Source organism: Sphaerodactylus townsendi, linkage group LG08 (genome assembly GCF_021028975.2).
Source record: "Sphaerodactylus townsendi isolate TG3544 linkage group LG08, MPM_Stown_v2.3, whole genome shotgun sequence".
NCBI classification, from domain to species: Eukaryota; Metazoa; Chordata; class Lepidosauria; order Squamata; family Sphaerodactylidae; genus Sphaerodactylus; species Sphaerodactylus townsendi.
This window is the reverse complement of record NC_059432.1, coordinates 6,212,966-6,240,517: the sequence shown is the minus strand read 5'-3', so window position 1 is coordinate 6,240,517 and position 27,552 is coordinate 6,212,966. Positions and strand designations below refer to the sequence as shown.

The 27,552-nt window shown below is 47.0% G+C and overlaps 1 protein-coding gene across 1 annotated transcript in view; it reads right to left on the bottom strand.

Moving 5' to 3' along the window:
* The window catches only part of ERCC6 (ERCC excision repair 6, chromatin remodeling factor), a 56,052-nt gene that overhangs the window by 2,899 nt on the left and 25,601 nt on the right, over window positions 1–27,552 (bottom strand). Inside the window, exons 8-19 of the mRNA XM_048506275.1 lie at window positions 26,462–26,597; window positions 17,486–17,656; window positions 13,349–13,525; window positions 12,116–12,232; window positions 9,109–9,204; window positions 8,414–8,632; window positions 7,763–7,873; window positions 4,886–5,005; window positions 4,547–4,641; window positions 1,966–2,111; window positions 1,188–1,883; window positions 479–680 (exon numbers count right to left, since the gene is read on the bottom strand). Of these exons, the coding sequence (XP_048362232.1) occupies window positions 479–680; window positions 1,188–1,883; window positions 1,966–2,111; window positions 4,547–4,641; window positions 4,886–5,005; window positions 7,763–7,873; window positions 8,414–8,632; window positions 9,109–9,204; window positions 12,116–12,232; window positions 13,349–13,525; window positions 17,486–17,656; window positions 26,462–26,597 (2,286 nt within the window). The remainder of the gene's footprint in view (window positions 1–478; window positions 681–1,187; window positions 1,884–1,965; window positions 2,112–4,546; window positions 4,642–4,885; window positions 5,006–7,762; window positions 7,874–8,413; window positions 8,633–9,108; window positions 9,205–12,115; window positions 12,233–13,348; window positions 13,526–17,485; window positions 17,657–26,461; window positions 26,598–27,552) is intronic.

The following is a 27,552-nucleotide window of genomic DNA, read 5'->3' as shown; positions in this document are numbered from 1 at the left end:
AACCTCACCTGGCACTAACCACGACACAACAGTGGCACGCCAAGAACAGAGAAGTGCCTCTCGAAATAGACACTGGGCTGCAAGCCAGTACCACCAACCCCCAGCTGACCCTTGATAAGACCCGGACAGCTGCCACGTCTCCCGAGGAACGGCACAGAGCTACTTGGTCTGAGTATTAGAAACAATCACACAGCCAAGGACAATGGAGCACCAGCTCACGATCGCTGCCCGCAGCTGTGAACAGCCTCAGGACACCTCGTAGCTCTGTCACTCAGACACCGGCCTCGCTTAAGGCTGCTCAGTGGGAGACTGAAAAGCGGAGGACGGGAACCGCTGGCAAAAATGTCACCACGTGGATCTCTTATGATAGGATTCAGCTCTCTGAAGAGCTGCCAAAAGCCAGGGTCTGGCCTTGTAGTTATATGTATTACAATAAACAAACTCATCAATATGGAACAGGAGGCACCATGACCCTTACTTGACTCTTGGTGGCTGGCCAGACAGGCTGCTGGTGCCGGTCCAAGTGGGCACGCCAGAAGCTGCTGCCCGGCACCGCTGCCGAGAGAGTTTCAAAGCTCGAAGAGCATCTTGGGCAACACGATTGGCTTCTGCTTCTACCAGCACATAATCTGGACTGGAAGATTCCATGATGGCATCGTGCTTCATGACGCTATGGATGCCTGGAAGAAGGAGGAGGAGGAGGAGGAGGAGAGGAACATGTTTTACTCCAGGCGTCTAAGCCAGGGGATCCCGAATCCTTCTGAGCCGGCAGGCAACTTTGGAGTCATGACACAACATATTGGGCACAACCGCAAAATCGCTGCCAAAGCTTACCTTCAGGCACCACATTAGGGATCCCTGATTTAAACTCCATTTTACTGTATTCATGTCATTCTTAGCATTATACATTTACAGTGACTAATCCAGTATGGGAAATAAACACAACTTTTCTGCGTAAAACACAACATCTCGGAGTGTTCTTGAATCCTTTTCTCCCTGCTCCTTCCCTAAAATGTTCCAGAAACCCCTGACAGTTGTTAACGCAAGCCAAGAGATCCTCACCTGAAGGAACTGTCCTCATGGCAGAATTTGGGGAAATCTCCAGCACAGTTAAGTTGTCAGCAGCTCTGGAGCTGGGTCCTGTTCCAAGCTTCACCCTCTCCCATGAGAATCAAGAAAGGAGTTACCTGATTTTTTGAAAAGCTTCTCCAACACATAATCATCATTTTTCTTGGAATCTCTCTCTCCGTTCTTGTCTTCCACTTGGTACTTCCTTTTCTTCACTAGGTGAGGAATTCGCTCGCCCTCAAACCTAGCATTGTGAGAGCATCGGACCCTTTTCGAGGGGCCCTTCCCACCTTCACGCGCTGGGCTACCATGTTTCAATTTGCAAGTGCGCTTGCTGTGAGTGTCGCTGGACGGCTCCCTCTGAAAGCCTTGGTCTTGCTCCTCACATTGGCTGGTATTTTCAAGCATAGAATCATGCTGCCTCTCTCCACTGAAACTTGATTCACCGATGGTAAAGGAGGTCAAATGTCCCAGAGTCTCAAAGGGGCCATTCTGCCCAAGCTGTCCTTTGGACTGGGATCCCGCAAGAGTTTCGAAAGCTTTCTCTTCCACTCTGGCAAATGAATCTATATTATCCTTTGGGAAATTAGCAATTCGCGGGGGCGATTCTGTGTTTTCCTTGACATTTTGAACCGATCCCATATTTGCAGCGGCAGGTGAAGTTGCACGCTGTCTTTCTGAGGAGGAACTGGACAGTTCACTGAGTCTTGATGAATTGAGCTTGGAATGAGGGGTGCGTTTTTTAGACACATCAGCAAGGGTCAAAGATTTGCGCTTCGATGCTCTCTTTGGTGTTGGGATGTCGGAACCAGTCCCTGAAATACATGACATGAAAGTGACGAGCAGTTCTTGCCCCTCCTTTGCTGTGCCAGCGCAACAGTCCCTCTTTTGACATACCTGCAAAGATAGCGCTGGTTTCTGTCCCCTGAGCCCCATCCGGGCTGGTCAACGTAAAGAGCTCATAAAGATCATTGGACTTGAAGAAGCGCCTTTGCTTCGGGTCTTTCAACACTCGGTTTGTTAGAAACTGCTTGAAGATTTGTCTGGAAGGCACAGAAGGGTGCGCATTAAGACATCTGTAACTCTTTGCTGAAAGCACTAAACTCTACGAGAAAAACTTGGTGATGTAAAATTTCCCCAAGAGGACAATTGCACTATGCAATGAGAACCATTTGTCACATCGACATTCTGATTTATTTCAGTAACTTTTAAGCAATTCACCAACTGCTAACCATATGAATCTAATCCCAGAATGCACCAAGGAAATATTCTAGGAGGTGCCGTTTGTACCAAGTAGGAAATAATTTGTGACAATTCATAACTGTGCATTTTGTTCGACAAGAGGGGAAATCCCCATGAAGGAAGGCTGGCAAGCGGGTAATCATGTCAAATGCAGACAGGTGTTGCCAAAGGGGTCCAAACCAAAAGGCCATCTTTAAAGTCAGTTCAGAGTCCCAAGATAGAGGTGGGGTGAGGGGACATGGTTGTGTTGGTCAGTGGAGCACCACCATTTCTATGCAGTCTCATACTTTCTCCAACTGGAGTTTCCAGACAGTTAACACTTTCCTGGCTTAGCTACATGACGGAAGAGCTAAGTAAACCACAACTTACAGAAGACAAACAAGTCTGGAGATCTCACCAGCTCAGGGAATCCCTGTACTATCAACTAATTCATTTCTTTTATAATCAAAAAACCAACAATTTGCCGTTGCTTCATTAAGCACCTGGTAGCTTAAAACCAGGACAATTCTGCCCTAGAAAAGCCTGAGCACTAGCTGACTCCAGAGGGCAACATCTGGAGGTGGAAAGTGTCATCCAGCTGCAGGCAACACATGGTGGCCCCTCCAGGGGTTATCAAGGCAACCGTTGTTCAGAGATGGTTTCTGTTGCCTGCCTCTGTGTTGAAACCCTGGGCTGTCTTGGTGGTCTCCCGCCCAGCGCCAGCCCTGCTTAGCTTCCAAGGACCAATGAGATCGGGCTAGCTTGGGCCCTCCAAGGTCAGGGTGGGAAAGATTTAGACAACCCTAAAAGCGAAAATAAACAGGGAGTCCAACTTTCTTCTGACCTCCCCACCCCCCAAGCAAAGGAACAGGGCACCTCTGAAGCGACGTCTCAAGCGCGCGGCAAGGAAGCCTCACGAGACTGAGATATTCTGGCAGCTTCACGACATTAATTAATGTTGTCTCCACTCTCAAACACCACAAACTCTTGCCCCAAACAAGACGTCTATGGCAGAGTTCCCTCCTCTCGTACATTCTGACCCCCTCTGCCACTGGTATACAATGTTCGTATGTATCAGTTTGGTCATGATTTCTAAATGGGGTGACCAGTCAGTATCAGCCTCTAAGCCAAAAGCAACCCGTGGGCTGAAGGCTGAAGGGTTTTTTTCCCCCCAATTTTTTTTGGAAGCACTGTAAACTAGGACTGAAATGTTTGAACCAGGGCACTGTCACAAATCTCCCCCCCCCCCATATTTTTCTGCCCCCTCATATAGGAAATACCATAAGGTAACAGTGAATAGGAAATGCTGGATCCAGGGAGGGCAGATAGGTTAATGTTTACATTAGAGGCCACCAAGTAGGTTTCAAAAGTGGCTTTGGCTGACCACCCACACAACTAAAAAAAACTACTGCATGTCATAGCAGTTTGAAACACACACCTTCGATTGGTGGTTCAAAGGGCCCTCAAGTTGCAGCCAACTTATAGTGACCGCCCAGGGCTTCAAAGGCAACAGGCGCTTCACCGTGACCACTGCCTGACCCATCTCTGGCCTGGAGTCCACCTGGGGCCTAGTGAGGATGAGCGTGTTTGTATGTTCATTTTATGGTATTTGCTACTCCCTTGTTCTGCATCTGCATTCTTGCAAAACTACGAGATTGCAAGCAGGTGCCTGAGTTGTGGAAGGGAGAAACGGAGAAACAAACAAACAAACAAACAAACAAACGTGATAAAATGCACCAGGTAGAGCCCCTTCACCCTGACCCGGAAGGCTCGTGCTAGTCCAATGCATCAAATCCCAGGAAGTGAGCAGGGTTGGGTTTTTGAATGGGAGACCATCAAGGAAGTCCAGAGTCACTAGAGAGGCAGGCAGTGGCAACCCCCCTCTGAAGAACATCTCTTGCCTCCGTCAGCTGCGACTTGATGGCCCTTTCTACCACAATCTAGAGCACAGTAACTCCAACCTCAAAAACAAAGACAAAAACAACTTTTGGGGGGGTCAACAAAATGAAGATCTCATTGTAAAACAGAAGGAAACCTTTTCACTTCTGTTTTACATCTGAACAGTATCTTAAATCCCGAGCGGGGTTCCACGTTCTCTGGCCGAGCTGGCAAGAGTAGGACCCTAGATGAGTAGCTGCCCAGGAGAACGCAGCAGCCTCAAATGCCATGAAAGAGAGGAGCAAGAGAGACACACTCCTGAGGGAAGAAAGAAACCCTGTTCCTGAAGGCAGCTGCTGGCACAAACCCGCCCACTGACCTGTGGTAGATCTTCTCTTCGATGGTCCCTGCGGTGAGAAGCCTGTAAACAGTCACCTCTTTTTTCTGGCCTATCCGCCACGCCCGCTCTCGAGCCTAGAACACAGAGGTCAACTTGGCAAGTGGCCTGGATATTTACACAAGTGTAAACTGTTTTTTTAAACATAGCAGAGTCATGGTTAACTTCACACACTTCTGAACGTCTTTCTCCACCTTCCCTGTGCTTTGAAAAAATCTGGCAATGCACTGGCAAGATATGCTCTGGGGTGAAGATTCCCTGATTTGGGGCAGATGCCCAGATGGAACTGCTCCACGAAGGATTCCTTGCCAGGGGACCTACTTGGGTATCCGTGCTGGGATTCCAGTCTGGGTCGTAGATAATCACTCTGTCGGCCCCTGTCAGGTTCACGCCAAGCCCACCGACCCGAGTGGTGAGGAGGAAGACGAATATCGATGCATCCTGCAAAATACACAGCACAAGAAACACTTACGAACAGGGTTGCCAACTCCAGGTTTGGAAATTCCTAGGGATTTGAGAGGTAGAACCTGTGGCAAGGAGGGACTTCTGCCGGGTATCAGGCCAGAGAGTTTACACCCCAAAGCAAGGGAATTGGTCTCTGTTGCCCAGAGACTGGATGTAATTCCAGCAGATCTCCAGGCCCCACCTGCAGGGCAGCCAACCAATTCAGGCCAGCTGGATTCTGCTAATGGATTATTGGCACTGCACCACCCTTGTGCCTGGCACAGAGGACAGAGCAAATGTAATCGCAAACCAGCTAGAGATGTCACACAAGTGTCCAAAGGGGGCCTTAGAATGGCCCCCAGGCCAAGTGTTGTGAAGGCCTCAGTGTTGCAACTACCGAGAAGAACAGCAGTCTGGATTTATATCCCACCTTTCTCTCCTATAAGGAGACTCAAGGCAGCTCATAAACTCCTTTCCCTTCCTCTCCCCACAGCAGACACCTGGTGAAGCAGGTGGGGCTGGGAGAGTTCAGAGAAAACTGCGACTGGCCCAAGGTCACCCTGCAGGAATGAAGGTGTGGGGAAACAAATCTGGTTCACCAGATAAGAATCATGTGGAGGAGTGGGGAATCAAACCTCGTTCTCCAGATTAGAGTTCCCCTACTCTTAACAGCTAGACTATGATAGCTTTCAACACAGCAAACCAGTCACCAGAAAGGTGTGGGAAACTGAGGCGGATTCTGCAGGGGCCTAAAACAGCAGTGTGAAAATGGTGTAAAATGGTTTAAAACGGTGTAAAAAGGTTTACACTGTTTTCACACTGCTGTTTTCAGCCCATGCGGATTCCACCTGAGTTCTGCTGGGCTCTCGAAAGAGATGGCAATTTTGAAGTCTATGTGGAACTAGACAAGACTAAATCTGGAAACAGTAGCCAAGTGCAAAGAAGTGATCCTTCCTTGAAAGATGTTGGGGGAAAAAAGGCATTCCACATCTTTGCTACTTCATCTCCACTAAACTCATGATACTACTTATTTTATTTTTTAACAATAATCATATCCCACCTTTCTCCCCAATGAGGATCCAAAGGAACTCACATCATTCCCTTCTCCCCCATTTTCTACACCAGGGGTAGGGAACCTGCGGCTCTCCAGATGTTCAGGAACTACAATTCCCATCAGCCCCTGCCAGCATGGCCAATTGGCCATGCTGACAGGGGCTGATGGGAATTGTAGTTCCTGAACATCTGGAGAGCCGCAGGTTCCCTACCCCTGTTCTACACCAACAGCTCCCCTCTCTTCCATCTCCCCTCCCAGGAGGGAAAGCCAATCTGGACCTTCAAGGAATTTTAAAAATGTATTTATGTTCGTAAGCCTGCCTTGCCTTGCTTTGAAACAAACTGGAAAACTATTTGTCATCCGAGGAAGGGGACTGTTCTGTGGCCCAGGACAGTAGCCATTTTGCTGAAGCTGAGCAGGGCCACGGACTGGGTGAGATACTCGCTGGGCCTTGCGGGACGCAGTCCTCAGTCGCAGAAGAAAGAAAGAATACGATCAAAATTTTAAAAAAATTACCCAACCCGAAGCTACATTTCCAAACAGTTGCGTCAAGAAAGGTAGCTGGACTGCATGATCCTGATTTGACAGGGTAGTTGTGCTGGTCTGAAGGAAAACAGCTGGATTCAATCCCAAGAGCACCCAAGAGACCGGCACAATCTTTGGGGCGTAAGCTTTTGCGAGCCAAAGCGCTCTGATCTGACAAAGGAAGCTCTGACCCTCAAAAGCTTAACCCCCCCCCCCCTTTAAAATCTTGTTGGTCTCTAAATATTGCTGGCTTTTGAGTCTATGTGATCCGGGGATTTTGTCCAACAAATAGTCAAAGGTCAAATTGATGGTGTGGCTATTATATGATGAGCAGACAACTGTGAGGTTCAGCAAAGGGGAAGGAGGCTACAGCAAACCCCGGAACAAACAGAGACAAGAAAAGGGCAGAAATGAAATTAAAATTCCCAGCCGCAGTAATAAAGGAAACAAATCTCTGCTACATGTCTGATCTCAATAATTCTCCCAAGGAACCTCATCAAAAACTGTCGGGCAGTTGCACTCTGACCAGGAAGTTGCCGCATGAGGCAGCCAGTCTATTTAGAGCAGTAGATTCTGAACAGGAAGACCAGGGTGGCAAAACCTCACTGGGCCAGGAAGTCCACATGCTGACTTTGGTCCAGCTACCCTCTGCCCAACCTACCTCACAGGGCTGTTGTGAGAGTAAAACGGAGGGGGTGGAGAAACATCTTTGTCACTTTGAGGGCCTTGGGGGATGGGCAGGATTAAAATGTAACTGAGAAATATCAGAAATTATTCATCACACTTATTAGGACCCCGCCCCCACAAGCTCATAGTAGCTGATCTGGATGCTACGCTGATCCAGGGTCCAAAATCACATCATCCCTCTGGGTATCCACTGCAGATAGAACATCAGATCAGAGGGGGAACAAGTGTAAAATCCAGCGCACATAGTTAGGTCCAAACATCACTGCAACTGATGATCAAATTGTCCCCTAGGATATTACCTCCGCTGCTGCTCTAACGGGGTGATTTATATTATGGACTCACCCTCGCTCGGTAGGATGCACGTGCTGGACTGTTGGTTGGCCTCTGGATGCACTCCCAGAAGCTTGCAATGTGTCTTTCCCAGATTGACTACTGGCATTCCCACTTGGCCAACGGCAAGCATGTAGGGAGGGCTCAGAGTTTCTCACCTGGTTGTATCTCGCTATCAGCGGCTGCCTGGACCCGACTGCCGTGGTGCCGTCCATTTTCAAGTAGGAGTAGCTCCTCTGCCTCAGGAACGCTTCCAGGATGTGCAACATCTGCAGCATTGAGGGGAAAGAGCTCTGCTGGTTGCCAAAATTAAACCACAACCTCGTATTCCAGAACTTCCCGGCATCGGTGCAGGAGCCGTTTGACACACGACGGATCCAGCTCTGCAGCCAAAGCTCTGCTCTCCTGGGGGCGAGGGGTGGGGACTGTGCCTTGCAAAAGGGATCTGTGAAATGGGCCTGAATGGAGAATTCCTGCCCACTGTTCTTTGCTGCTGAAAGCAAGGAAAAGATTTGCAAGCTAGATCTAAGCAAGTGGAGCGCTCTTACGAGTGGAAAACTGCTGAATGCATTTCATGCACTCGGCGGAATTTACATCCTTGCTTTATTTATACCTGTCTTTCTTCCCCATGACACCCCAAAGCAGCTGACATCATTCTCTCCTCCTCTGCTGACTGAACGACCCAGCAAGGAAGAGCGACGACTCCATTTGCGTGGGGTGAAAGCACTCGTGCTCCTGAGAGGATTCTACAAACAACTTTCTAGCTGCCAGCAGCCAACTCACGCTCCGTATGGGGAGGAAGGACCCACCTGCCGTGACTGAGTGAACAGCAGCACTCGGTGGCCCTGCCTCTGCCAGATTTTGAGCAGAGACTCAATGACAATCATCTTCCCAGAACGCTTCCAGTAACCAAAATGGTCCTCTTCGTTTAATTCTTCATCAGGAACACCCTTCAAAATCTTGGGGCCGCCGGAAAAGAGGTCCGGGTGGTTGCAGATCTTTCTCAAGGAGATCAGTCCGGAGAAAACCTACATAGAGTACACAGCCCAAAGTTTTCACTTGCAAAACATTCCTATCCTATCCATGACTGAACAGATTGAAAGCTAACAGACAGTTATTTCTGTGAATTATCCAAAGCAGGTCCTTCTTTTGATTGTAGTCCAAATATCACAGCACTGGCAGAACAATCAAGCGCTAAGGTGGTGAATTATTGCTACGCTGATTTTTGGGAGGTGCTGGAAAGGGCTATCAAGCCACAGCTGCAGGGTTTTCAGGGCAAGAGTCGTTCAGGGCAGTTAGGTGAACTGGAGAAAAATGTCCTGTCCAGAATAGTGTGCAAATGGTCAGCCGACACTCTTAACCACATGGAGGAAAACGCCCGTGTGCGCGCGCGCACACACACACACACCCCCTGGTGAATCAGCCTCTGCTCAAGGGACAGGGCACTGCTGGCCCTCCAGGCAATTAGCAACACAAGTTACTGAGCAATTTCAGCTGCACTAACCTGCATGTCTCCATTGAGGATCTGATAAACTTCTTTGGAATCGATGAAGTTTTTGTAAACTTGGTATTGCTCATCTGTTAAACGGCAAAACAGAACCTGCAGAGAGATGACACAGAAAGTAACTGCATTTCATGCCGTAATCAGAGGAGCAGGAAAAACCCCAAAGGCCGAACAACTGGCCCAGCTCCCGCTTTAATCACACTGGTCAGAATTTTCACGAAAAAATTCACAGACCCGGGGATCCTCTTATGAGCCACGTCTCTCGCAAAATGTCTGTCTCCTCCCACCATCCTGATCTAATCCAGTGGCTGTGGTGATCCGAAGTGGCTGGAGGCAGCAAAGGTCATGCTCCTGGGTTGTGACCAATGTCTCTTTGCCCATGATAGGCACTAATGAACCTTGCTGGCATTTTCAGGTGCACCCTCTCTCCCAACCTCCCCTCCACACACGTGGAGAATGACTGGAACTTTTGCATTATTCTCCTTGCTTATGGTTTCAGAAATGTTTTCTATTCCAAACAGGCGGAAATGAACTGCATTGCTCCTTTTTGTGCTTCTCAGATAGACAGCACTGCACTGGCCTGCGCAACTGTAGTCCATTGAATGGGTTTCTGTGCAGACACACAATGTGCTTGCGCAGGCCAGCCATAGAAAGACTGACAAGCTTTCTGTCTGCTCTGCAGCTCGGAAGAGCCCTCCCACCCCCTCCTATTGGGAGGGAAGACTGCCGCCCTATGGTCACGTGAGGAGAGGGGGAGGAGTGCTAGTCCCTCAGTTCTCCTACCACCGGCATGGCTAAATAAAGGATCTGGAAAAGCCGGTTGTGGTGCAGCAGAAAGAACAACAGCCCACAGCAGGGCAGGAGAGAGGGATGAGTGTCTGCACAGAAAACCCATTCAATGAACTACAGTTACGCAGGCCAGTGCAATTCTGTATTCCACCTTTGTGGGTATTCTGTGCAGCCCCACATGGGGAGACCAGCAAGCTCAAACAGCTTGGCGGCAGATGTGAGGCTGTCTATTTGATGACTAACACAGTAGAGATGACACTGAAGAAGACTTGCAGCAATTGCTGCCTAGAGATCTTTGTTATAGGTATGACACGGGTCCAAATCCACAAACGATACAATTCCACAAGGGATCTGAAATACAGACCCTAATAACACTAATAAAAATCCTGCATAGTACAAAGTGTAATACGATGGAAGTCCACTAACCTAACCAGAACCTGGATGTGTACCTGTCTTGTACAAGCTTCAAGGCTAGTGGAACACAAATTCCATGCTTCCAAAATGTACAATATTGTGTATGAACAGCAGAACTGCTTTGCCCACCACGGCCTCCCTGCTGAATAGTGCCACAAGAAGACATCAGTGAGGACCACGTGGCTGCTCTGCAAAGATCCTGAATGTGAACATTCAGTGCCCAGGCAGCTGACACTGCTTGTGTTCTGGTCCAACAGCCAAGCCACCCTGAGGAGTCAGAGGCCAGCTTCATGGCCTTGGACACACACCTGGAAAGGGTTTACGTAGCTACTGCTCACCTGCTATGTTGTTCCTCAACACAAATGAAAAGGTAACTGTCTTTCCTTATGTCTACAAGGTGATGCAGAAAAGCAATGCCCTGTGCTAATCTAGCATGTGAGGAGGGATTGCTCTGCTTGGGAAGACATTTTGGGGAAGAACACCAGCAACACAATGTTTGACCCATGTGGAATCCTCAAACCACCTTTGGCAACTGATCCAGGCTGGGGCACAACACCACCTACTGCTGATGAAATTTAGTGACAGGTGGATCATACCCAAGAGTCCTCAAGTCTCTCACCCTCCTAGCAGAGGAAATGGCAATGAGGAAGTCAGTCTTACAGGATAGGAGTGTAAAGTCACCGAAGGTCACAGGTTCACATTAACCCACTGAAAACCAAACTCCACTGTAGCACAGGTCTCTTAACAGGCGGGGTGCATGTTCCGTAAACCTTGTAGGGGGAAAGAATCCAAACCCAGATGAAATGCTAAAATTGCAGAGATGCACTTTAATTGAAGAGGTAGACAGATTGGAGTCTTTCAGGTGAAGATCAAAACCACAAGGTAAGTCTCACCATTTAGGTACAATGTTTTCCTTTGTGCCCACAGAAGAAAACAATCCAACCTATACTCATAGGACTTTCTGGTGGACTCGATTCTGGATGCTAAGAGGACCACTTTTACCCTCTTAGGCCACTTTTCTAAGGCTGAAGCAGCCAAGCTGTTAGACAGAGTGCTCAGACATCGTGGGGCAACAGAGGACCCGCACTGAGCAGGGCTGGAGGGAATGTGAAGGTTGCAGCCCTGGTCAAAGATTTTAGGATGTGGAACCAAAAATGCCTGCCCCAATGAGGGGCCGTGAGAATGCCTCCTCAGGTCTTATCAGCTTGGGTTTTGGCTATCACTGCCGAGTAGGTTGAATGGTGGGAAGACATACAGAAACTCCCCCCTCCAATGGAATTGGAATGCATCCCCCAGTGCTCTGGCGCTGATGCCTGCTCTCGAGCAATATCTCCTGCACTTGGTGTTATCCTGCAAAATAAACAGATTGATTTGAGGTTTTCCCCAAAACTGGAACAGCTTCTTGAGTTAGGATTGGCTCACAATTTTGTCAAAAAATATACCTCACGGAGCCTGAGGCTTGGTGTGAGGTGAAGAATAAGCAGAGCTGAAGCAAGAACTTCTTTCCTCCATGGTGGCGAAAGGAGAACCGAGGGAATAGCACTCTTCCCCTTCCCACCATGTGACGGGGAGGGGGAGTGAGTGCTCTTCAGAGCGGCAGACAGAAAGCTTATAACTCTTTTATGCAGCTGGCCTGCATACGTGCAGTCCCCTATGTGGGGCTGCACAGAATACCCACGAAGATGAACCTATATATACAATAGGGGGGAAGACAGTTGCCATGCCGTCACTGCATTCCTTCATAATAAGCCAAGTCACCCTGCGAAAACTAACAAGACAGATAAATTATACAATTGAACAGTACCTGTTCATTTTTATCTGGTAGTGAGAGGCTCATCTGAACATCTGACTTCATTCTTCGCAGCAGGTAAGGGTTAATGGTATCCCGTAAAACACAAGCACACTTATAGGCAGTTTTAACCTTTCAAAGAAGAAAAGAAGGCCATTTTTATTCCTCGCTTCCTAAAGAGACGACAGGTGTATGAATGAAGGACAGCTCATTTCATTCTTGCCACAATCCTGTGAGGTAGGCCAGGGCTGACCCTGCTCAGGTTCCCAGATCTGATGAATAACTGGGCTAACCCAGTAGAGCTTGGGAGATCAGTAAGCTTGGTCCCAGTCAGCACTTTGACAAGAGGCCGTCAAGGAAGGTGGGGGCTGCTGGGTGGGGTGAGGCCATAATGGCAAACCAGCCCCTCTCCTGCCTTGAAAACCCAGCGGTCCTGGGGTCACCACGAGTCAGTTGCACACAATTATTTACGATCAGAATCAGAATCTTTATTGTGGTCATAGAGCATGTAAATATCGTATACACAGTTAAAAGAAAGCAAAAGTATATCATCTATAGTACTGACCTACCTAAATTAGTAAAAGCTGACATAGGAGGCAGTAAGAATGTTCCAAAGCTTGAGTGTATTGCCAGATACCAGCCAATTTCACAAATGTCTAAAGAAGCTATATATTTCTCCACTTTCTAGAATGCTGACAAATACAGTCATGGGAGCGTCAGGATCAGCAAACGACCTATGTTTTCAGAGTTTTCACATGCAAAATTTCTTTTGAGATGGCTGACATCTACTACACTTTGGGTACTGGACACCACATCAGGCTAAATATGCAGGGGAAAAGATCACCCCCCCCCCCATTTGAACTTTTCTTTTCTTTGAATGTCAGACTTAAGAAACTGCTTTTAGGAAGTCCCTCAGTTTCAAAAGTGCCGGGGGGGGGGGGGGGGACAGACAGGGGACAGACAAAAGGACAAAATCCAACGTGCTCCCTGTAGTTCTTGGGATCCTCCAGGCCCCGGGGCTCAAGGTATCTCAGCTACTTCTGGATGTGATCATGTTGTCATCATTGTGCTTTACACATATTTCTCTCACGTCTCCTTTTAGCCACTTTGAGGTTAATTTAGACTCCTAGATCCATTTCTGCCTCTTTCTTCCTAGCTAATGTGCTTCAGAACATGCAAGATAATGCAGCAGAATACGCACAATCTACTGTTGCGTTTTCCATGTGAACTGCCCTACGTTAACTTTACCTGAACCGGAGAAGCATTGGCGTACCCCCCCATGGTTATTGGAACGGAAAATTGCTCCATGAAGACAGGCAGCGTTCCCAGTTTGCCGGGAAATACGAAGTCCATGAGAGACCACAGCTCCTTCAGGTTGTTTTGCATTGGTGAGCCAGACAAGATGATTCGATGCGGAGTGCTGAACTGCAGAAGGATTTCTTGGTTTTAAAAGGTGTGTTACAAAGGCAGAAAAATACGATTACCAATGAACTCTTGCATTTTAACATTTCTCTGAGATAAAGGTGTCCCAGGTCAAGCTTCCATTTACTATTTGCCGCCTCTCCCATTTGGGCATGGGAATCATCCTAAACATGTGGTCCTCCTTGCTTCTCCCCAACACTCCCTCCTTCAGTACCCTCTTTGCTCAGTCTGATCTCTGCCCACTCACCTCTACCACCATTCAGCCCATCCTTCCTCCATGTGGCTCTGCCTGCTGCCTCCAATGCTATCCCCTCAGCCGCCTCCCCCCAACTTTCCCCTCAGCAGCTGAGGTGGGCTTGGGGGCAGGGAGGCTTCTTCCCACACAGTCGCCAGCCCCCAGTGCAATTGCCTTGGTGCCAGGAGCCAAGGGGAGGGAGTTTGAGGGAGGGGAGGAGGTGGGTGGGCAAGGAGGGCCACGAGTCAGAAGCAACTTGATGGTCATTAACACACCAACCTTTTTGTGAAGATCTCAGATCTTCTTCCTGCCACTGTGACCCCAATCCATAGATGAGGCCATATTTGAAAATTAAATATACTGATGGTAATTAAAAACCCTGAAATCTGGCAAACAAGCCTGGCTCCTAAATTTTTGGGCATTTCTGCAACGGGTCTTTGGATCACAGTCATATTTGAAGGGACTAAACCAGGGGTAGGGAATCTTTAACACTCAAAGAGCCATTTGGACCCGTTTTCCATGGGAAAAGAAAACACTTGGAGCCACAAATAATTTTTGACATTTAAGAAGAAGAAGAAGAGTTTGGATTTATATCCCCCCTTTCTCTCCTTGTAGGAGACTCAAAGGGGCTTACAATCTCCTTGCCCTTCCCCCCTCACAACAAACACCCTGTGAGGTAGGTGGGGCTGAGAGAGCTCCGAGAAGCTGTGACTAGCCCAAGGTCACCCAGCTGGCGTGTGTGGGAGTGTACAGGCTAATCTGAATTCCCCAGATAAGCCTCCACAGCTCAGGCGGCAGAGCGGGGAATCAAACCCGGTTCCTCCAGATTAGAGACACGAGCTCTTAACCTCCTACGCCACTGCTGCTCCTGCTATTTTATTTAAAATAAAGATAACACTATATATATTGGGTTTTTTTAACCTTTTACTCTGCTCATTCTGAGAAGCGCATGGATGCGCTCGCCCTACTGCCTGCAGGGCGGGCAAGGATGAAGCCGGTGGCTCGGCCTCACCGGCCGCTGGGAAAGCGCCCGCCTCAGCTCAATGGGGCAGAAGAGGGGAAATGGCCCAGTGAGCCAGCGGAGCCTCGCACAGCCCAGTCAATCATGGTAAAGAAGTTGAGATTAAGCCCACTCCTGCTGCCTGCAGGGCGGGCAAGGATGGGGCCGGCAGCTCAACTCATGGAGCCACAGTGCAAGGGCAGAAGAGCCGCATGCGGCTCTCGAGCCGCAGGTTCCCTACCCCTGGACTAAACCCTGCAATTGCCAAACACAAGGTACTGTCGGAAGGAGATCTTCCCTGCCTTCCCCACTCCCCAGATGCCTCGTGATTCCCCAAAAGGCACTGCTGGGGATTGGGGCACCCTTGCGGACAAAAAGCTAACCTGTATGCTGGAAGAGGAATGGCGTCACCTCCCTTGCAATCACTGGGGCAGGAGTCTCCTCTTAGGGGATGGGAGGGAAATTCACCAACTTTCCCTCCTCACAGCAGCAGTGTGGTTTTTTTTTTTGGACTGTATGGCAGTCTGAACCCCAGCACTGATTTCTGAAAAATAATGTCAGCTGGTGGGGGAAGCAGAGACGCAGGGAAGATCCACCGCACTGAATGTCTTTTCCGCTAATGGTCTGTGGCATCCGACCCCTGATTATTAAATAAGATAACTGCGTCACGGCTTCTGTAAGACATCTGCACCTAAACGGAATTGTAACCCTGCCCTGTATATCCTGGCTTAGGAAATATTGGATTTCATATTTCTCATATTGTTTCTTATGCTATATGCTGCAACATGCCAGTTTCCTTGTTTGTATGGGTGTTAGCAGAGTGTCCAAGCTGAAAGCAGGCCACAGGCAAAAAGTCTGCTTTACAAAATCTAATCAAGTGGATGAGTTACTTCTGCATAACCTGGAGGTCTCATTTTGTTTTTGGACGTGATCTTGATTACCACACCTTGCAAAGATACTGTTAAGACAAAGAATATGGAAAGCCACTTTTAGCTATCAAATACTGCATTTCCTATCTCTTCCGGGAACCCAGGTCAGCAAACAAATAGTTACTTCTCTGCATTTCCTTCCCTTTGTCATGACTGTCCCAAAACCACTTACCTCATCCTGAATCAATCAAGCCTCATTCAAATCTGAATACTGAAGGCAGAGACTGTAAGAGTTACTTTGCCTAAAGCCAGTCTGTGCTTCCTGACTTAATCTAGGACCAATTGACTCCCATTATCCCAAGGTGTAGAACAATAGAAGAGTGACTAATTACCTCAGCACCCCCAAACACAGCATGGGAAATTCCAGAGAATTTAGAAAAAGGAAACTTATAACTCACTAGTTCCGCCTCTTCCTGGGCAAAAGAGTATAAGAGGTCAGTTCACCCCAACACATGTGCTCATTACTAGCCTGTACCTCCCTTGGTCTGGTCAGTTTGAGACACGATATCGTCCTTCGCTTGGATTCAGATGCTGGTCATTTGAAATCCTTGCCTTCTACAAGATCTTCTTCAGCTGAATTTAGGTAACGTATTTCCCTGAAAACCCCCTTCCATTTCTATCTCCAATCTATATTTTTAACACCTTTCTATATCTCAGGAACTTGAATGTATGTGCCCTTGTGTCTTACTGGGTGTGTGTATTTTTAAACAAATTTATATAAAGCATTTAAATTCAATTTGGACTCTTGCTTCTCTGTGGAATATTCATTGCCAGAATTCACTCCCCGTAGATACAGTCTAAAAGATCTCCTCTCGGCCCCTCTCGCTGCCAACGTAAGAGCTCATTCCCCTTTGCTACTTTTGTGCTGTTATATTTTAGCAGCTGGTGGAGAATCCCTTTAATAAAATCCTTACCCCTGTTAAGGCCGTAACAGTTTGCTCAATATCAACATCTAAATCCCTAATACTTTTACAAATTTCTCATCATCTTGGTTCTCTCTTTAACAGCTCCCTAACCCCTTTGCTATCATTAAATTTATATTCAACCCCAAAACAAAGGGAAGCCAACTACAAAATGATAAAGCTGGCATGTGTATGGCATGAAAGTAGGGTATTGGGCATGGTGGGTTTTCCAGGCTGTGTGACTGATCTGCTAGTTTTAACTCTTCATGTTTCCCCTGCACGTGTGGGTGAAATGTTGGGAGCAAAAACTATCAGTTCATGGTGACACAGTCTGGAAAATCCACAATGCCCAGTTGATTCCAGCGGTGGAAGACTTCAACAGTACGTTATATTAGGTGTCACGCCCGTCAACCCCCTCTCAATAACCAGACTCGGCTTTACCGAGTCTATTGCATCAGAATAAACGAGCAGGTGCGCTCCAGAGAGTTTTTGCTGGATCTAATATTTTCACACGAGGCAGCAGACTCAATCCCCCGCTATGCACCCCTCCGCTAATGGTTTTCCCAAAAGCAAAAGTGTTCCCAGGCCCTGATAAGGGCCGGGTGCTGTCTGGCTAGGGAGGGAAAACCAAGACTACAAGCCTCTAAACAAGCCCAGCTCTACCACAAGCAGGAATCCATTTCATGCCATTCATTCATGTGTTCAGAACTCCCGGGGTTGGAATGGCAAGAAGACCTTGGAGTTGGGGTCTTGACATTACGGCATTCCCAGGGATGGAATCTGGAGTGTTTGGGTGCAGAAGATTACCCTCCGAGCCCAAGTCGGAGTTTATGAGAGCACAAGAGATTTCTATTGAAAGCCTCCAAATACCTTGATGTTTGTCTTCCCGGCCCGTACCTGTTTGCAAGCAACCGTAACGGCAGCATTTGGGTTCCGGATCTTATGCCCCTCATCTAGAATCACGTAATGCCAGTCAGAACCATGGATGCTATCTTGCAGCAAGCGAATATACGAGTAGGAAGTGATCAAAATGCCGTTGCATGCTGCAATCTCTCGAATCAGCCTCACCTAAAAACAGAAAGGTAGAACTGCCAGTTACAAGCAGATTGAGAAGCAGGCTGCAGACGAAGGGGGAAATGGCACCTCGGAGTCAGACAGCCAGGTGCTCCTGAAATCTGGTCTACGCCAATCTGGTAATACAGAAATCCTTGGGAACAGTTTTCTCAAGTGGCTGCTGGATAACCAAGTCTAATCTCATTCAATTTGTAAATAGACACCTCCTTCCCTGGACGACACATATGAATTCCCTTAATATTCTTCTTCATCCAAAATAAAAAAAGCAATTATACGTATTTTACTAGTACTATATCGCACTACTCCAAGAACTAACATCCATGTTTCTTGGTAACATCTAAATACAGAGCTAACGTCGGAGATCAAGCTCTTCTGGGGTGGGGAAGGAAATCAAGTTGTGCTGTCCCTTTTTCCTTCCGCAATGCAGACCCCCAACCTATGTGGCTGTTAGTTCATATCAGTTCTATAACCATAGGATTCAATCTTCCTAGAGTCTGGAAGGATTGTTGGAGGAAGATTTATGTGCAACGATCAGACCCTTCTGCCAATAGAATGCAGGATACTACAAATTAACAGGAAGTGTAAGGCAGGAACTTGTACAGTGTGCCTACCGTCTGGTGCACCAATTCCACATGTACCTGGTACATGTGCGTTCACCGTACCACTCTTCCTCTATCTGCCTAACTTATGTCTCCTCCATACAACACTGTTCTTAGGTAGCAAGCTTAACTTTAGCTTTGCTTCTAAGATCAGTACAAGAGTTTTAAATACATGTCAATAGTTTTTTTAAAACAACTCTTGAAGTGTAGTTTTTTAAAATAGATTCTTCACAAAATTATGTAACAGACACATTTGATATTACTGAATTCTGCAACATTTTGATTTTCCAGGAACTGGGAGGTACTTCTCCATGATGCAGTTGTATTTTTTCCTAAAATGCTTTTTCAAAAGGTAAAAAATCCTATTGTTGTTTACCACCTTTTACTTCCCATCACTTTTCTTATTGAGCGTACCCTGCTGTTTCCCCCTTCCCTTATCCCCCCCCCCCCCGACTGGTTCCCTGCTATCGTAACATGGTTGAAGGGTGCCATTGGAATTTTAATAGATATTGAGGATTTTAAATGGTAAATGATTGATTTCAATTATTGGAATTTGCTGTTAGCCACCCTGAGCCTGAATTAGATGGGGAAAGGGATAGAAATCAAAAGAATAACAAAAATAATGAATTAATACGGATTGTTGCTTAAAACTCTAATCGGAAAAAATTCTCTACTTCTAAAAAACTGGCTGTAAAAGCAGGCCCTGTCTGGCTCCCTCAAGCAACACCTGCAGTTTTAAGAAGCCAGCCCAAATGAAAGCCGCAGTCCTTCCAGGAGACGGATGCCCAGGTTTTCTGAATGCAGACTTACTGTCTTTATTTCCAAGCAAAGTCTATCGAAAAATAATATGGGCATCTCTACTCAAACACTTAAGACAAATCATCTCAGGCGATTTCAAATTAAAAGCTTGTAAAATATGTAACCTCTCCCAGATTTTGCAATTAATAGGGTACGTCTGCAATTAGCCTGACTTACAGAAGGCGGCTACAACGTTGTCATTAAAAGATGTTTTGTGAAAGCACCGCTGTTATTATGGGGGCTCAGGAGACCAATCCCTCCTAGAGGGCAAACAGTGGAGTGGTAGAAAACAACAGCCATAAATCACACTGTCAGGCAGCGGAGAGAACAGGAGTACCAGCGCAGGCACGGCCACTCTCGGCACACACAGCCCAGTGGATCCCGACTCAGGATTTACTGAACCTGTAATTAAAATTTCCTTCAAGCCAAATCTTTATTAAACAAGGATTTGTGCTGACAATGAAGGAAAAACATGGAGATGCAACAGAGCTTTTTTAGCGCAGCGCATTAATCACCGACCACTTCCCTGGTTCAGGATTAAGTAAGGGAGGTTTGCTAACCGGTATCAAATTCTGTAAGGGAGGGGCGATTTGCAACGGTTAGAGGGACCTTGGTCCATTCCAGCAGAAGCAGACTGTAAGAAAGGGTTCACACCAGCGCTTTGGCAGCTCTCGAACTAATATCTTGTGCGTCTTCTCCCTCCCAGAAGCCTGGGCTTCTCACTTTTTTCTTAACTGATGTTTGATTTCCCATAAACACACCCTGCTTCAAGTGCAGGAAAAAAGAGGACTGGGACAGGACTGCGAAGTAGCGGGGGGGGGGGGGGGCTGCAACAGAAGACTAGCTTGCTAGCAGAGGAATGTAAGAGGCAAAAAGGATGGTGGTGGAAAGGGAAAGATAATGACAATGAAAAAGGAACGGAGCTAGATTTGAATGTCCACTTGCACGGTAGGCAGAAGGTTCTAGGGTCAATTCCCAGCTTTTCCAAGCAAAAAGGTCCCAACAGCTGTGGCGTACTGGGCCCAAATGGTGCCTGGGGGCATGACCAACTCCCCGCACTGCCCTTTCCCAGCTCCCCCCCCCCGGTGCCCCATTTACTGGAGCCAGCATGGAGGTCGAGGGTGGACAAGGGGCAGGGGCAGGGCCCACCTGCCTCTGAGCCCGGCCCCCCAGCCTCCCTGCAGGCCAGCCGCTGCCCTCCCCAGGCCGGGAGGGGCAGGGCTCAGCAGCAGGCGCCGTGACGATACACCGGCTCCTACTCTCCTAGTCTCTGGGGTGGGGGGGAGCCGGCCTGCAGCCGCGGAGACCAACACCCCAGCATGGGGGGGAGCTGCCGGGTTGTTGAGCTGATGGAGAGGCTGGGCAGGGGGACCCAGCCGGTGCCCGGCGCCTCCCCACATGACGAAATGGCGTGCGCCCAGGGACATGGGATACCCCATGTCCCCCTTAGTAGTACGCTATTGCCAAACAGTACGTGATGTGAAAGACCTCTGCTGAGATGCCTGGCTGAAAAGACGAGATGGACCTTGATGGATCCAGGTTCAGTTCAAAGTAGCTTCATGCGTGTGTACACATAGATGCAGCTGTGGTAAGTTTTCATATCTACATCAATCCCATAACAGCTTGACCTCTTGGAGAAGAGCAGCCGGGTGGCCCTGTTTGCAGAGGTCCCCAAACTATTCAGGATGAGATCCTAAGGGAATGGTGACTGGTGTTCCAAAAGGATCTCTGGGTAACTACACAGTTAAATACATTAAATCTAAGTTTAAAAGACCCCTGCCCTATGAGGTGTGGCTTAGGGAGCTGCATTTGTTTAGTCTGGAGAAGAGAAGGTTAGGGGGTGACATGATAGCCAAGTTGAAATATTTGAAGGGATGTCAAGTTGAAGATGGAGCAAATTTGTTTTCTGCTGTTTCAGAGATGAGGACCAGGAGTCATGGATTCAAGATGCAGGATAAGAGATTTCACCCAAACATTAGGAAGAACTTCCTGACGGTAAGGGCTGTTGGACAGTGGAATATGCTGCCTTGGAGCGTGGTGGAGTCTTCTTCTTTGGAGGTTTTTAAATAGAGGCTGGATGGCCATCTGTTGGAAGTGATTGCATATTCTTGCATTGCAAAGGGTTGAATTCGATGTATCTTGTGATGTCTTCCAACAGAATTAGACCCCCTCATAGAGCTCCCTCTTCCACCTAAATAGAACACTGGCTCCTTTTGAGCACACAGGCAAAAACCCAGGGTGGCTCAGAGGGGCTGTAGATCATCAGCAGAACATCTGTTTGGCCTGCAGAAGGCCCCAGGTTCAATCCCCAGCAACTCCAGTTAAAAGGGTCAAGTGGATGGTGATGTAAAAGTTTTCTCTCTGGGACCCTAGAGAGCTGCTGCCACTTAGGATAGATAATGACTTGACAGACCAATGGTCTGATCCAATATAAGGCAGCTTTTAATGTCCAAAAGACGTGCTGTACAAAAGAATGGAGGAATTCTGTTACTTGGCAACACATTTCTTTTCTTCCTCGCAGTCTGGCATGGCACCTACTCCAGGTAGCAGAAAAGTTCTTCAGCAGTTATGCCCTCTGCCAGGAGGAGGGGATGCTTATTTGCCAAAACAGTCCTGGATCAGCTCCACAAGCAGAAAGACAACTAACTAAGAACAGAACACGGAGAAAGATCCCCCCCCCCGCCTTTCCCAGTCCGGATGTGTAACATCCGCCCTATTGAGGGTGGCTCACTCTGCCCTGCTTTCAAGAGGAAGCGTAAACCACTGGTAAGAGAAAACCTTCCCCACACAAACTCCCCCCACCCAATGCAAGCACGGCAATCTGTCAACGGCGGTATGTGAAGCCTTTCTGCTTAGTAGTTCCTACCCCACTGTGTTAACTAGCGTGGTGATGACAACCAAAGGTTTGGACTGGGGATGGGGGTGGGGGGCAGCTGCCTGCTCAGAACAAAGTTGCTGAGCCCCACATGGATCATGCAGCGACAGCCAAGGCCAATCTTGGCGTATCCATATTATGTTAGTGGCGATCTACAATTATGCAACAGGTTCAGCCAGCTTCAGATGAACTTGCAACCTGAACTGTTCATGGGGGGTTGTTCTTTCCCTTCCACATTTCAAAGAAAGCAAAACACACAAACCCCAGGAGAGAAACCACCTACAATCTACGGAGGAAACAAGGCCTCACAATCCAAAGGGCAACACTGGTCCATTCAAATGAAGGCCTGACTCTTTCTCCCTGTTTTCAGGAGGAGGATTCAATCTACCCCCCTACCTAGCAGAGAACCAAGATTCTGCTGGATCAGGCCTAGAGAACAAGGCACCAAGTGCCCTGTTGCCTTGAGAAAAATGAACGTCATGAACAAAGACTCACACTGTTGGGGGACACAGAGTCCTTCCCAACTGAAATCTGAGGAGCCTCAAGGGCCACTTTGTGCCAAGCTGGTTGGGGGGAAAAGAACATGATGGATCAGGATAAATCAACGCACCCTGTGTGCGCACTATACTCTGTCCCACTGAAAGATCTCAGGAGATTTGTGAATTGATCAGCCATTTTCTGGACCACCTATGTTCTAGAATGCTCTGCTTGGGTCCTAGTGCCTTTGGGGCAGCACTAGGTAAGCACTAGGGCCCAAGCAGAACATTCTAGAACATAGATAGATGGTGCTTCCAACTCATGGTGACCCTATGAGTCAATGCCTCTCATTACCAGCCTTTCAAAAAGAAGGTCAGGGCTTTCTTGACTGAGTCAATCCATATGATATTGTGTCTTCCTTTTCTTCCCTGCTGTCTTCAACTTTTCCTAGCATTCATGTTTTTTCCAGTGATATCTTCTACAACAAGGCTTCCCCTGACACTTCTGTCCCATAGGAATTGTGTTACATCTGTTATCTCGTAGGGCAGGAAGCCAGGTAACTCTCTCATCCTATCTGCCGCTGAGCTTCGGGCACCATAGCTCCAAAGACTGTTTTTCACAAATTCTTGGGAAAATGGGAAGGGGGGGGGGTTCTCTACAGGGGATAATGGGGACTGTGGATGCCAGCTTAGAATGGGCTTTACCAGTGTGGTGCTTCGATGCCTATTCAATAAATGCTGCTGATCAATACTTCAGAGACCATTTATGGCTTAAGAACATAAGAACATAAGAACAAGCCAGCTGGATCAGACCAGAGTCCATCTAGTCCAGCTCTCTGCTACTCGCAGTGGCCCACCAGGTGCCTTTGGGAGCTCACACGTAGGATGTGAACGCAATGGCCTTCTGCGGCTGTTGCTCCCGATCACCTGGTCTGTTAAGGCATTTGCAATCTCAGATCAAAGAGGATCAAGATTGGTAGCCATAAATCGACTTCTCCTCCATAAACCTGTCCAAGCCCCTTTTAAAGCTATCCAGGTGAGTGGCCATCACCACCTCCTGTGGCAGTTCCAAGGTTCCAAGACCTAACAAAACCCTTTACAGAATATGTTTTTAAAAACTCTTCAAATACAGAAGCAGTGTCAGGGTTTGAAATCTAAAGAAAACAGACTGTAATTACCAGAAGACATTTAAGAAAGAATGACTGAAACAACATTTTAATCGTATGCACTGAAATTAGAGTTAACCTGCAATCAAAGATGAGATAACTGGAAGTTACCTCACAAAGTGTAATATGAGTTGTGCTCAGTTTTGCTTTTTTCTTCTGTCTTTTTATATGAGAAGATAAAAATTATTATTTAAAAAAATAAAATGAACCATTCACCTCTTTATATTCCCAGCATTTCTCTTTGTAATTGGTCTCCACCTTAGTGATGTAACACCAATGAACCATTTTATACAATTTTTCTCTTAATACTTGACATGTGAATTTTATACCTTTTCTCCCTTGTTGAAAGAATAGTTCTTCCTCAAAATTTTGCATCCATCTAACCATGTTTCTATATCAAATTGAAGAAATAGTTTTAAAATTCATCCTTAGTGTTCTTTTTGCTGTATAGTCATCCTTTCAAATTCTGTCATAATCATTTTTATTTGTTGTTCATTTGTTGTTTTGTAAATGTTTGGATGTGATTTCCGTCTGATTGTACTGTATTCCGACTCAAGACCTTTGGTCAAAGGAGCCATTGTCAATAAAGGAAAGCAGTTTAATCTGCTGCAATTATGTTTCATGCCAGTTTCATACTACAATGAACTGAATATTTAAAGGGATATTTCAAGGCATTGTGAAAAGTCATTTAGCTCCGGTAACTGCTAAACAACTCTTACCTTAGTCTGAGAAATACCGTATAAACTCGTGTATAAGTCGACCAGCATATAAGTCAAGGTACCTAATTTTACCACAAAAAACTGGGAAAACTTATTGACTCGTGTATAAGTCGAGGGTGGGAAATGCTGCAGCTACTGGTAAATTTCAAAAATAAAAATAGATACCAATAAAATTACATTAATTGAGGCATCAGTAGGTTAAATGTTTTTGAATATTTATTTCAAAGAAAAACAGTAAACTAGCTCTGTAAGTGGAAAAGGGAGTCAACAAAAACAATATGGTCTCAACAATAACTTTAAAAGTACAAAAACCTTAGCTCAACCAGCAACCAAGCTAAAACACAAGAGTTAAAATCCTTCAAAACTGGGTTTTTGGTCAGGGGAGGAATGTTTATGTTAGCAGTACCAACATTTCAGAGTATCTTTAGGAGACCCTCCTGATGATACCACCCAGGTTTGGTGAAGTTTGGTTCAAGGGGGTTACCGTTATGGACCCTCAAAATGTAGCCCCATCTACTATTAGGCCTCCCTATATGGAAACAATGGTGGATGGGGGCACCTCTTTGGGGGTCCATTACTTTGGACCCCTTGAACCAATCTTTACCAAACTTGGCTGGTATCATCAGGAGTGTCACCTGATGATATCCTGAAATTTTGGTGCCACTAGCCTAAAAACTGTGCCCCCCGGCGGCCGACAAAGTAAAAACCCTAAAATATTTTTGAAAATACAGCTGACTCGTGTATAAGTCGAGGGGGGCTTTTTCAGCACAAAAAATGTGCTGAAAAACTCGACTTATACATGAGTGTTGCCAAGCCCTTGCTGTTCGCTGCACTCCAGGGACTGAGACCTCGTGGCTGAAGCCTCTGCCCCCACTCAAGTCTCTGACTCACCATCTACTACTGGTTCTTAACGATAAAAACTGTGCATGCCACTAGGCCACCTGTCCAGAGACCGGCCTCTCAGACTAGGCGTGCACTGCTGCCTCTCAGAGAGCTCAAGAGAGCTGGTTGCCAGTTAAATAGAGCTGGTGACTCACCAGAAGCCCAACCTGTCAGAAGTTGGAAGCAAGCATCTGTCCAAAACCAAAGAGAAACAAACAAAAGCCCTCCCAGGCCCTCAAAAAACAAACACACAGGCCCTCAAAACCCACACAGTTAGAGTTATTTATTTATTGTTAATTTTATATATTGCCCCTCCCCCGAAGGGCTCTGGGCAGTGCACAACACAATAACAAAGACACAGATGGAGCACATAAACAAATACAAATATAAATAATATATTTTTTGGGGTGCTGTGTAGCTCGACAATACATAAATAATATAAGCGCTATTAACCATAAATTAAAACCCATTAAAATACAGCGTACAATGCAGAACTCACAGCGTCCAGTATTAATATGGTATGATTTTAAAGCCCCCCCCCCCCCCCAAAAAAAAACAACAGAGCTCTCCTTTTGCGCTCTGTTCAGCTGGCTTCTGCTTCCTCTCAGAGATTTCAGCGCATGCACGCAGCAGCACGTGCCGTATACTTTTAATACTTTTTATGATTTATACTTTTTTACTATTTTATTATTATGATTCATGGTTTTTATGATCTAGTGGTGCTTTTTAAAAACTCTGGGAGCTGCCTGAAGCCGGTCTCTGGACAGGTGGCCTATTAATTTCCCAAATATGCAGAGGGTGCAAAAGAATGACAGGTTTATGAAACTAATGCACAGGATATCCAGGACTATTACAGTTAGGAAGGAAGAAATGATTGTAACTCCTTGTCTATCTGGAATCGTGTTGCCCATAAGAATGGAGAGGCCCTAACCAGAAGGCATGTGAGAAGACGGTTCAGAACACAAAGCCAAGCGGGCTGTTTTACTGGAAGTCCGTTAAGTGCTGCAAGCTGTGCTTGCCTTTAACTTCTCAGGGGGAGAGGGCTTACAAAACCACAGAGATATTCCGCATGACTCATTGTAACATATGAAGAAACAGCAAAGGACCTTAAAGTTCTCCAATGATAATGCAGATATCATTGTCCAACCAGAAGGTAGCAGTTTTAGAGGAAAAACATATGTTGTCACATCAGCTACAGTCATATTCAGTATTAGTGACAAAACTCACAGAAGCTATGCTCAATAAAGCATTAATCTAGTAAACCACAATGCTTGAGTAAGGTACCTTTTTGTTGGTATAAGAGCCTGTCTCGTGTAGAATTGCCACTCGGAATGGAGGCCACCAAGTATGGAACTCCTTCACCCACTGATGCATCACTGTGGTCGGACACACAATCACTGTCGGGCCCAGGCCTCTGAACCTGCAAGAAGTAGATTGCCAGAAAGGAAACGCCATGAAAGCCTCACCGCTGTGTGCGGGACTGGACACTCTGCAAGGGGAGAAGCGGGCAGAGTTGCCTTGCTAAAACACTTCCTCTCCAAGGACTCAAGTCAGGCTCCACGGTCTCCCCTGCGCTGCACTTTATCCTCACAGCTATACTGCAAGGCAGAAGAGGAAGAACGACGGGCCAAAGGCCACGGGAAGAGCTGCGTGGGAGAATCCGCACTTGAACCCAGGTCTCCCTTGTCGCAGTCTGAAGACCCCCAGTGGGCACCATGGCACACATGGTACCCATCAGATGTTTTAGAAAGCAGGTGGGGCCAGGTGGGACTTTTGCCCAGTAGGGCTTCCGGCTGGCCACTGGAGGTCTGATAGGCTGTGAAGGAGCAAATTTATTACACATTGTTTTGGCAGAAACTGCCACCATAGCACAGTGTGACTGACAGCATGCTAGAATACATTTTAAAGTACATTTTAAAAGCCTTGTTAAACAGCTTCTGCTTGAAATGCTGAAAAGCTACTATTTGAGTCATGTATGACTTAATTTCCTGGCAATGAGTGGTTGGCTCTATCCCTCACGGCAGCCATTTCATACTTGCGCCCACTACCAAAAAGGTACTCAGACAGGTTGGGGACCCCTGCCCTAGTCCAGCCACCACCCCACAAAGGCCTACATTTCAGAAGATAACGCCATGTGGGCCAAGGGGCTAATGAACATGTACACAGGCTAAGCTACATAAACCCAGGGAGGTAGACCAGGCGGAGAATCAGTGATTTCCGAAGGCTATGCAGTGAGTTTGCTAGGATCTGAACCCAGATCTCCTTAGCACAAGGTCAACACTCATTGCACTATTCAGACATCTCTCTATGCATGAATGCATAGTACTAGAAGTGGCAACGGTGCTGTTTTTTTTTTCTTTCTTTGCAATGGGGTC